The sequence below is a fragment of the Hypanus sabinus genome (genome assembly GCF_030144855.1).
Source record: "Hypanus sabinus isolate sHypSab1 chromosome 24 unlocalized genomic scaffold, sHypSab1.hap1 SUPER_24_unloc_20, whole genome shotgun sequence".
Classification (NCBI taxonomy): domain Eukaryota; kingdom Metazoa; phylum Chordata; class Chondrichthyes; order Myliobatiformes; family Dasyatidae; genus Hypanus; species Hypanus sabinus.
The window spans coordinates 393,312-405,144 of record NW_026778934.1 but is presented as its reverse complement, the minus strand read 5'-3'; the positions used below and the strand labels follow the sequence as shown (position 1 = coordinate 405,144).

The window sequence follows — 11,833 nt, the reverse complement described above, 5'->3', positions numbered from 1 at the left end:
AGGAGGAGGTGGCAGAGAGTGAGTGAAAAGAGAGAGGGGAGAAGGTAAGCAAAGGGGTTGTAGCGTGAGGGGGAGAGAAGTGGGGAGGCGTGCAGATAGGAAGGAGGGCAGATAAATCGGATAGAAAGAGGGGCGAGAGGAGAGGTGAGAAAGGGGAAAGCAAGGGGGACAATGTACAGAAAGAGAGAGAGGGGAGAGAAGAAAAGGAGTTGTGGGGGAGAGAGGGAGTAATGGGGTGAGAAAAAAGTGGTTGTGGGGAGAGGGTAATGGGGTAGAGAGAAAAGGGTTTGTGGGGAGAGGGGTAATGGGGTAGAGAGAAAAGGGTTTGTGGGGAGAGGGGTAATGGGGAAGAGAGAAAAGGGTTTGTGGGGAGAGGGGTAATGGGGAAGAGAGGGAGAGGATGAGTGGAGGGGGAAAGGTGGAGAGAGGAAGAAGTAGGGAGAGGTGGGGAGAGGAGAGAGAGAGAAAAAAATAATCAGTCAGTGTATGGTTGGCCAGTGACAGGCAATGAGGTGCTTAGTCCAAGACCGCTGGGATATCGGAGGCTGTTGGTCAGGCACAGTCCAAAGAGAGGCTCTCGTCGTTCATTTCCCAGATTCCTCACTACCCAACTGTAGCACTCATTCGTCAGCCTACCTACACATTCGTCCAAGCTGTTACAGTCATCCTAAAGTGAATGTGCACATGAGGTGTACAGAGTAGAGTGGGTGTGTGTGTGTGAGAGAGGAACAATGTGTGCAGAGACACATAAATGAGCGGTATTAAGTTTCTCAGTCTATCGAGCCTATCATGGCTGATCTATTATTCCTCTCAACCCCATTCTCCTGAGTTCTCCCCGTAACCTTTGACGCCCTGAGTAATCACCAACCTCCGCTTGGCCTCCCTGGCTCTCTGCATCAGTAGAAGGGGAACACAAGAGGCTCAGAGTGGTGGGACGCAAGCCAGTTCTGTCTAGAGTACTGATCTCCCCACCACTGAGGGATACCCAAAGGAAGTGAGACCTCAGGAAGGTGAGATCCATCATCAACGATCCACATCATCCCTCTTCTCGGTGCAGCTATCAGGCAGGAGGTACAGGAGCCTGAAGTCGTGCACATCAAGGTCCAACATTAGCTTCTTCTCCAGTGCCATTAGGTAGGAGGTACAGGAGCTTGAAGATCTACACTCACAGCCCACTGATAGCCTCTTTCCCACTGAGGGACATCCGAAGGAAGTGAGGCCTCAGGAAGGTGAGATCCATCATCAAGGACCCTCATCATCCCTTTTCTCCATGTTGCCATCATGCAGAATGTACAGGAGCCTAAAACTCCACATCTCAAGGTCCAACAACAGCTTCTTCTCGATCGCTGTTGAGCAGGAGGTACAGGATCCTGAAGACTTGCATCTCAAGGTCCAACCTCGTTCTCTTCTTGAACCTACCCGAAAAACCCTAACACTATCTCAGAATCTATTACATTATTTTAATTCTTGCTTGTTCTGTATAAGTTAAGACCAAAAGACCATAAGTCATAGGAGCAGAATTAGGCCAATTGGCCCATCGAGTCTGCTCTGCCATTCCATCATGGCTGATGTAATATCCTTCTCATCCCCATTCTCTTGCATTCTCCCCGTAACCTGACTACTCAAGATCCTATCAACCTCCATATTAAATATACTTGACCTCCACAATCGTCCGTGTCAATGAATTCAACACTTCACGGCTAAAGAAATTCCTCTTCATCTCTGTTCTAAAGGGATGTCCTTGTTGTTTGAGGCTGTGCCCTCTGGTCCTAGACCCCTCCACTATAGGAAACATCCTCTCCATGTCCACTCTTTCTAGGCCTTTCAATATTCAATGAGAATCACCCCCCCCCCCCCACACACACAATTTTTATTGTAAAATAATCCAGCGTTATATATTTTATGTTCAGTTGAAGTAATACATGTCTGTAACTCACTGTACATCTTTATTTATTAGCAATACGGTGTGGAATAGACCCTTTTTGGTTCTTTAAGCCCCACTGCCCAGCCACCTCCGACAACCTCAATTCCAGTTTCACCTAATCGTGGGCCAAAACTTTGAGGATTGTGCCAGGGGCAGCCCACGAGCATTGACACGCCTGACGGCAACTTACTTGCCCACAAGCCACCAACGCTAAGCCGCACGCCTCCGGAATATGGGAGAGAGCCAACGCATTCACGGGGAGAACAGCGGTGGGAATCAAACCCACCAGCGCTGGAAAGCGATGCCCTAACCGCCACGGTACCGAGCTGTCCTCACGATCAAATGTACTCCATGCAGGACAATAAACCACTCTGATCTACAATTCCCAGCCATCACCTTTAGCACTCCAGGTAAGAGTAGCTCACTGGGAAGAAGTTACAAAGGCACAATGAAAATCTAAATAATGTCACATCGACTAGGTCTCCTGTTTACACTGTCCTGAAATATTGGTAATGGACTCTTTCATAAAGTACTGTGAATTCTGCTTAGGGACAGAGAAAGAGACGGGTGGCAAGATAGCTAGAGTGAGAGAGAAAGTGACAGACGGAGAGAGAGGCAGAGAGAAAGAGGGGAGAGAAAGGAAGCGAGGGCAAGGAGGTGGAGGGAGGGGGCAGAGAGAGAGGGTGGAGGTGTGGAGGGAAGAGGGGGCACACTCAGCTTGTGAGAGAGTCCGCATGACTATGTGGTGCAGGGGGGAGGGAGAGAAAGCATGTCATTGGAAGAGGGGGGGGGGGAAGAGAGAGAGAGAGAGAGAGAGAGACAGAAAATCAGAAAATGTGAAGCATGGAGAGAGGTGGACAGTGACACAGTCAATGGTCCACACCCTTCTGAGCTGGGGAGCCTGTATTCTCTGCACCCAGTCCCTCCCTCCGTGGGCACCTCCGGGACAGGGTCAAACCAGCTGCCCCCGTGCCCTCCCCCAGGACACTGGCACGCCGAGGTGTGGCACAGGTGCTGGGTGCGGAGAAGCCCGACCCAGCCGGACTCACCACTGGCAAACCGGAGCTGTCGTCGGGACCACCGCTACTCTCCTCTGGGCTCTGCTGTGTCACTGACTGACCTGCTGCAACCTTGGGTGTTGGAGGGTGAGAAAAATGACAACGTGACACATTGGAAGCAGCCTCTGCCTCTCCCCACCATCCTCTGTGTTGCCCTGCCACCCCCTCCCCACTGCCCCATTGCCAGTGGGGGCTCATAACTGCCTCCTGAGGAAATTGGTTCATCGTTGTAATGACTGGAATATAAAAACAAGGATGATATAAATGCTGAGGCTTTATAAAGCACTGGCCAAACTGTGCTTGGAATATCGTGTGTAGATTTGGAACCGTTTTCTAAGAAAGGGTGTGCTGGTGTTGGAGAGGGTCCAGACGAGTTCCACAAGAATGATCCCAGGAATTAAAGGGTCAATGCATGGGAAGTGTTTATGGCTCTGGGCCTGTATTCACAGGAATTTAGAAGAATGAGGGATGGATTTCGTTGAAATCTACTGAACATTGAAAGGTCAAGATGGAGTGAATGCAGAGAGGATGTTTTCCATAGTGGGAGAGTCTAGGACCTGAGGGCACAGCCTCAGAATAGAAGGACGTCTGTTCCTAGAAGAGATGGGGAGGAATTCATTTTGGTACAGGGCGGTGAATCTGTGGAATTCATTGTTACAGATGGCTGTGGATGCCAAGTCATTGGGTATATTTAAAGCGGAGGTTGATAGGTTCTTGATTAGTCAGGGCATAATGGGGAGAAGGCAGGAGAATGGGGTTGAGAGGGGTAATCGCCTATGATTGAATGGTGAAGTGGATTTGAAGGGCCTCATTCTGCTCCTTTGTATTTTGCTGCAGTATGCCAATCTCTGGTGAAATCTCTGCTCTGCATGCCTTCCACACAGAGCATTTCATCACCTCGAGGTGTTACTAAGTGAAATAGTTTAATAGTCTTCTAACAGCGGGGTAGACACTGTCCTTGAGCCTGGTGGGACCTGCTGTCAGGCTTCTGCCCGACGGGAAAGGGAAGCAGAGGTGGTTGGGATCTTTGATTATCCTGGCTGCTTTTACCGAGGCCCCGGGAACTGTAGGCAGAGTCCGCGGAGGGGAGGCTGGTTTCCGTGATGTGCTGAGCTGTGACCACAGCTCTCTGCGGTTTCTCGCGGTCACAGGCAGAGCAGTTGTCGTGCCGAGCCGTGACGCATCTGGATAGGATGCGTCAATTAAAAGTTAGTCAGGGTCAAAGGGGACTTGCCAAATTTCTTCAACCAAGTGTAGGTATACTGGTGTTGGTTAATTATTGACATGTACAGTGAACAGTTTGCCTTGCACACTGTTCATACCAATCAGATTATTACACGGAGCATTGAGGTAGAGCAAGGTAAAACAATAACAGAATGCAGGCTAGAGTGCCACAGTTACAGAGAAAATCCAGTGCAAGTTGGCGATACGGTGCAAGATCACAACGAAGAAGGCTGTGAGGGACTGGGAGTGGATGTGTGTAATGAGTGAGGGGCGAGGGAGACAGACAAGGAGCCGGGTAGGGCAAGTGTGAGAGAATGAGAGGGGTGATCGATTTGCAGGTGGGGGGCAGTCAATGAAAGGAGGGGATGGTGAAGGTGGCAGAAGTAGGCCATTCGGCCCATCGAGTCTGCTCTGTCATTCGATCAGGGGCTGATCCAATTCTTCCAGTCATCCCCACTCCCCTGCTTTCACCCCGTACCCTTTGATGCCCTGGCTAATCAAGAACAAATTGGGGAGAGCACCAAGGTAGCCTAGCGGTTAAAGTGACACCTTAACAGCTCCGGGCCCTAGAGACTGGTGCTCAACCCCGGCCGTCCTTGGGAAGGAGTCTGTACGTCCTCTCCACGGAATGCGTGGGTTTCCTCCAGGTGCTCCAGTCTCCTCCCACGCTCTGAACATATACCAGTTTGGAGATTAATTGTAAATTGCCCTGTGATTAGCTAGGGTTAACTTGGTGGGTTGCTGGGTGGCAAGGCCAATTCTGCATTGTATCCAAATGAATAAATAAGTAACTCCTCATTGGGTTGTAAGCTCCAGAGATGCCTCACCCCTTCTGCAGGTCTTCAACATGAAATATCCACAATTCCTTCCACCGCCCACAGATGCTGCTCAGTCTGTCGAGTTCCTTTAACAGACTGCTTGGAGATTAATGTGGGGATATCAGGGATTAGCGTGGCAGTGGAACTAACTGGTGTTGAAAATAAGGTGGGGAGGGGCTTAATGGGGAAATCTGGTTCCCACAAAAGCAGAACCCCAACCTCGAAGCATTGGGTAATCTCGCCAACAATGCCCTCCATGCATACTCGACCGGTGCCTTGCCACGGGCCCAAATCCACAGCGCTGAAGTTCCGGCTCCATCGTCAGACTCCATCCCAGATTTCCGGTTGGAGGGAGGGAAAGGATGAGCTCCAAGCCTCCTTGAAGAAATGCAACAGTCCTCCACCGACACCCAGGAATCTCTGGCCCCTTAGCCACTCGACGTGGAGAAGCGTTTGAAGTGCAGTGGGAACGTCGACCTCATGTACTGAGAGAAGGCAGAGGCTCCCCGTTTGGTGGTCCAAAGGAGCTGTGTCCATCTCCCGTTGGAACCAGTCACCCGTGATCCAATGGCAAGCTTTGGCGGGAGATGAAGCCACCGTGGCCTCTAATGCTAGTGTAACTAGATGGTTACATCCAGTCAGCCTGGTTCGCAAAGAGTGGCGATAGAAAAATCAATCTAAAACCGTTAGGAGTTCCCCGCCAACCATGGAGATCCCCGACTACCTACAGATGACACAGCGGGTAGAGCCGCTGCCTTGGGGCTCTGGAGACTCCGGTTCGATTCCAACCTCTGCCCACGCGCGTGTGTGCGTAGTCTGCCCCTTCTATCCACTACATCCTCGTTCCCCCATCTCCATGACCCTCTTCCTCCCCTACATCCCTTCTGTCCCAGCAACCCCCTCCCTCCCACCCCCTACATTCCTCCCCTTCTCCATCCCTGCTTCTCATATCCAGCCCCTCTATCCCCGATTTCTCCATGCTGCTGTCCCCACACGAACTCACGTGGCCCGGCACTGTTACTTGGGGCTTTCGTTTTCCGGCTGAGGTGCTACGTCAGTGTTGCTGTAGTTGAGGCAGCTCCAGCCCGTTACGTTTGAGCTGCCGGGTTCCAGGCTTTGGGGACTGCCCTCTGACCAACAGCCTCACGGGGGGAGGGGGATGTGGAGAAAGGATGCGGGAAGGAGAATTAACTGGAGACATTGGTCTTACCGCTGCTGGAGGTGACTGTCCATATCCCGGGTTCTGCTCCGGACTCTCCCGCCTGACAATCCGAGAATTGCTGGGAATTCCGGGTGTACGGGCCTCTGTCTCTGCCGGCCGCTGGGAGGATAAAACGAGATGGATCAATCAGGGGAATGGGCAGAGGTCCGGAGGTCCAGTCCCCAAAGACCACATGGAAAGGGCGGCAAGGAGGGAGTGCCGGACTGCGGGAGGGAGAGTGAGGAGGGAGTGCCGGACTGTGGGAGGGAGAGTGAGGAGGGAGTGCTGGACTGCGGGAGGGGCGGTGAGGAGGAAGTGCCGGACTGCGGGAGGGATGGTGAGGAGGGAGTGCCGGACTGCGGGAGGGATGGTGAGGAGGGAGTGCCGGACTGCGGGAGGGATGGTGAGGAGGGAGTGCCGGACTGCGTGAGGGATGGTGAGGAGGGAGTGCCGGACTGCGGGAGGGAGTGCCGCTCTCTGGGAGGGATGGTGAGGAGGGAGTGCCGGACTGCGGGAGGGAGTGCCGCTCTGTGGGAGGGATGGTGAGGAGGGAGTGCCGGACTGCGGGAGGGAGTGCCGCTCTGTGGGAGGGATGGTGAGGAGGGAGTGCTGGACTGCGGGAGGGATGGTGAGGAGGGAGTGCCGGACTGCGGGAGGGATGGTGAGGAGGGAGTGCCGGACTGCGGGAGGGATGGTGAGGAGGGAGTGCCAGACTGCGGGAGGGATGGTGAGGAGGGAGTGCCGGACTGCGGGAGGGATGGTGAGGAGGGAGTGCCGGACTGCGGGAGGGGCGGTGAGGAGGGAGTGCCGGACTGCGGGAGGGGTGGTGAGGAGGGAGTGCTGGACTGCGGGAGGGGCGGTGAGGAGGGAGTGCCGGACTGCGGGAGGGATGGTGAGGAGGGAGTGCCGGACTGCGGGAGGGATGGTGAGGAGGGAGTGCCGGACTGCGTGAGGGATGGTGAGGAGGGAGTGCCGGACTGCGGGAGGGAGTGCCGCTCTGTGGGAGGGATGGTGAGGAGGGAGTGCCGGACTGCGGGAGGGAGTGCCGCTCTGTGGGAGGGATGGTGAGGAGGGAGTGCCGGACTGCGGGAGGGAGTGCCGCTCTGTGGGAGGGATGGTGAGGAGGGAGTGCTGGACTGCGGGAGGGATGGTGAGGAGGGAGTGCCGGACTGCGGGAGGGATGGTGAGGAGGGAGTGCCGGACTGCGGGAGGGATGGTGAGGGGGGAGTGCCGGACTGCAGGAGGGGCGGTGAGGAGGAAGTGCCGGACTGCGGGAGGGATGGTGAGGAGGGAGTGCCGGACTGCGGGAGGGATGGTGAGGAGGGAGTGCCGGACTGCGGGAGGGGCGGTGAGGAGGAAGTGCCGGACTGCAGGAGGGGCGGTGAGGAGGAAGTGCCGGACTGCGGGAGGGGTGGCGAGGAGGGAGTGCCGGACTGCGGGAGGGATGGTGAGGAGGGAGTGCCGGACTGCAGGAGGGGCGGTGAGGAGGAAGTGCCGGACTGCAGGAGGGGCGGTGAGGAGGAAGTGCCGGACTGCAGGAGGGGTGGTGAGGAGGGAACTGCACTGTAGAAGGGCTGGTAAGGACGGAGCTCCACGCTGCGGGATTAGCGGGGTGGAGGGCGCTCCCTGCTGTGGGACAATTGGTGAGGAGGGAGCTCCCCACTGTGGGAGGGGAAATAGGGAGGATGCACTGCCTGTGTGAGGGGCAGTGAGGGAGACAGAGACAGCACCATGCAGTGGAAGGGACGGTGAGGGAGCAGGGTTCCAGGACGATACAGAGGGAGTGCTGCGCTATGGGAGAGGTGAGAGGAGGAACCACCGTACTGCGAGAGGGGCAGCGAGGAGGGTTGCACTATGGGAGGGGTAATGAGGAAGTCCAGAGACTGTACGTGTAGCGCCAGGGAGATCAGTGGACTGAAAATCTGCTCTTGACCAATAGTTCTGTCCACTTTGCTTCACAAAGTCATCTGGGATGCCGGTGCTCAATTACGTTACCTTGGGCGAGATGGGCTGCCTGTAGCTGCTGGGGTTTGTGCGTTCCTCCTTGGTGATGGGAGGTGAACCCTGGCTGGAACACCCGTTCACATCACGTTCCTAGTGTGAAAAGGAAGACCTCACTGAATATCCACACCCTCTGTCACGGACCTCCTCGTGATGCGTGGGGGGGGGGTGGGGTGGGGAAGGAATGGGGAGTTGGACTGACGGTTGACAGAAAATAATTAATCAGGAGGGTATGTCCGGATTGGCAACTGACAGCAATGGCAGCCTCTTTACCCAGCATGCACTATGGCAGGGGAACCAGTCCAGTCCACCACACTAACCAGTCTCCATCCACTCTACTGCCTCAGGACTACTGAGGAGCCCATCCCCACTGGTTACTTGCTCTGCTCCCTTCTCCCAGACAACCACACAAGTCTGAGTACTACCAAGCTCAAAGACAGCCTCTATCCCGCACTTATCAGAACCCTGTACTGATTTCCGATTTCTCATACTCTAAAGACGGACTCTTGATCTCCCAATCTACCTCACTGGAGGTTAGAAGAACGGCGAGGAGTGTTTCTCATTGAAACCTATTGAATACTGAAAGGCCTAGATAGAGAGGGGAGTCTTGGATCGGAAGGCACAGTCTCAAAGTGCAAGGATGTCCCTTTAGAACAGAGATGAAGAAAAATTTAACCAGCGTGAAGTGAATCTGTGGTATTCACTGCCACAGATGGCTGTGGAGGCTAGGTCATTGGGTATACTTAAAGCAGAGAGAGATCGGTTCTTGATTAGTCGGGGTGTCAAAAGTTATGGGGAAAAGGAAGGAGAATAGGATTGAAACGGACAATAAATCAGCCATGCTGGAATGGTGAGCAGACTGGATGGGCTGAATGGCCTAATTCTCCTCCTGTGTCTCTTGGTCACGGTCCTTGCATCTTACTTGTTTCCATGCATTGCACTTTCTCAGCCACTGCATTGGGCAGAAGGCAGAAGAGCCTGCAAGATCGTACCACCAGGCTGAAGGGCAGCTCCTACCCTGCTGAACAGATCCCTAGACTGATAAGACAGGCTCCTGACCTCGCAGTCTACCTCACTGTCTGTCTGCACTGCACCTTCTCTGTTTTTCTGCATTCTACCCCAGTGACGTGTTCCATATGGACAGCATGCAAAGCCAGGTTTTTCACTGGACCGTGTGACAATAATGAACTAGTTTACTGTGCTGTGTCCTGCTTCCCCTTTTAAAATATTTATGTACAGCATAATCTGTGTGCAAACGCACACAAACAAAAGCTCTTCACTGTGCCTCAGTCCAAAATGCAGGGCCATGGATGAGATGGAGCGAGTGGCCTCCTTCACTATCCCATCCCCACAGCAGCAGCTCTCTGAGCCCGCCCCCACACTCCCCTAGGCACAGAGAAGAGAACTGTGGCCATCCAAAGGAGTGGGGAATTAGTGATAGGAAGGATGCTGCCTCGGATCTGAAGTGACATGGGACGTTATGTTGAAGTTTTACAAGACGTTGGTGAGGTCTAATTTGGAGTTTTGTGTGTAGTTCTAATCACCAACCTTCAGGAAAGATGTCAGTAAGATTGAAAGAGTGTGGATAACTTTAACAAGGATGTTGCCAGGACTTGAGGACCTGAGTTATAGGGAGAGGATGAACAGATTCAGACTTTATCGCTTGGAGCGTGGGGAATGAGAGGAGATTTGATAGAGGTTATCAAAATTATGAGGGGTACAGATAGGGTAAGTGCAAGCGGGCTTTCCCTCTGAGGTTGGGTGGGACTACAACTGGAGGTCATGGCTTAAGGGTGAAAGGGGAACATGAGGGAGACCTTCTTCACTCAGAGGGTGCTGAGAGTGTGGAATGAGCTGCCAGCAGAAGTGGTGGAAGCGGGTTCGATTTCAACATTTAAGGGAAGGTTGGATAGGTACATGGATGGGAGGGGTGGGAAGGGCTGTGGTCCGGGTGCAGGTCGATTGGACGAGGTAGGTTAACAGTTCGGCATGGACTAGATGGGCGGAGTATTTTATTTCTGTGCTCCAGTGTTCCAGGACTCTAGGTCAGGCCTACGTAAGATGGCAATGGGCAATGGTGGTGTCACAACCCAGGATGCACAGCAGCTGAGAAGCCCCTCTAGTGGTTGACAACACTAGCAACCTCACAGTGCCCTGGTAGTGATCCTTAGGGGTGAGGGGGAGTTCAGAAAAACAAGTACAGACAGAACTATGGAGACAGGCCCTTAGGCCCCACTTGTCCATACTGACCAACATTTCCATCTAAATTTGCCCCACTTGCCTGTGTATGGGCCATATCCATGCATCTATTTAAATGTCTTTTTAAAATCTTGTTCATGTACCTGTCTCAGCAACTTCCTCTGGCAGCTCATACTGGATATGGACCACACTCTGGGTGAAAACAGTGCCCCTCAGTTTCCTATTAAATCTCTCCCTTCTCTCCCTAACCCTGGGGAAAAGACTGCACATTCACCCTATCTGTGCCTCTCATGGTTGTGTACACCACTACAAGACCATAATATATAGGAGCAGAATTAGACCATTCGGCCCACTTTATCACAGCTGATCCATTTCCCTCTCAGCCCCAATCTCTTGCCTTCCCCCCGTATCCCTTCATGCCCTGACTAATCAAGAATCTATCAACCTCTGCCTTACATATACCCAATGACTTGGACCCCACAGCATGTGTAGCAACAAATTCCAGAGTCACCTCTCCCTGGCTAAAAAAATTCCTCCTCAACTCCGTTCTAAAAGGACTCTCCTCTAATCTGAGGCAGTGTCCTCTGGTCTTAAGACTCACCACCATAGGAAACATCCTCTCCACATCCACTCTATCTGTGTCCTCTGGTCCTAGACTCCCCCACCATAGGAAACATCCTCTCCACATCCACAATATCTGTGTCCTCTGGTCTTAGACTCACCACCATAGCAGACATCCTCTCCACATCCACTCTATCTGGGTCCTCTGGTCTTAGACTCACCACCATAGCAGACATCCTCTCCACATCCACTCTATCTGTGTCCTCTGTTCCTAGACACCCCCACCATAGGAAACATCCTCTCCACATCCACTCTATCTGTGTCCTCTGATCCTGGACTCCCCCACTATAGGAAACATCCTCTCCACATCCACTCTATCTGTGTCCTCTGATCCTGGACTCCCCCACTATAGGAAACATCCTCTCCACATCCACTCTTTTTGAGACCTTTCAACATTTGATAGGTTTTAATGAGGGACCTCCCCCCTCATTCTTCTGAATTCCAGTGAGTTCAGGCCCGGAGCCATCAATCAGGCCTCATTTGGTAACCCTTTCATTCATAGAATTATTCTCGTGAACCTCTCCTGAACCCTCTCCAATGCAAACACATCCTTTCTTAGATAAGGGGCCCAAAATACCTCTGGATACTCCAAGCGAGGCCTCACCAATGCCATAAAGCCTCAGCGTTACACCCTTGCTTTTATATTCTAGTCCTTTTGAAGCAGATGCTAACACTGTATTTGCCTTCCTCACCACCGACACAACTTAACTTTAGGCCAAGTTGTCAAGTCACCCCCTCAGTCTCCTACACTGCAAGGAATAAAGTCTGAGCCTGTCCAACCTGTCTC

The 11,833-nt window shown here is 53.1% G+C and overlaps 1 protein-coding gene across 14 annotated transcripts in view; it reads right to left on the bottom strand.

Moving 5' to 3' along the window:
* LOC132385484 (methyl-CpG-binding domain protein 1-like) overlaps positions 1-11,833 on the bottom strand; it is a 237,946-nt gene that overhangs the window by 2,682 nt on the left and 223,431 nt on the right. For 13 of the 14 annotated variants that reach the window (XM_059957579.1, XM_059957588.1, XM_059957582.1 and 10 more), the window contains 3 exons: positions 8,221-8,319; positions 6,235-6,345; positions 2,974-3,054 (listed from right to left, as the gene is read on the bottom strand). In XM_059957579.1, coding sequence (XP_059813562.1) covers positions 2,974-3,054; positions 6,235-6,345; positions 8,221-8,319 — 291 coding nt within the window. The remainder of the gene's footprint in view (positions 1-2,973; positions 3,055-6,234; positions 6,346-8,220; positions 8,320-11,833) is intronic. The other variant, XM_059957578.1, reaches the window with a different exon arrangement.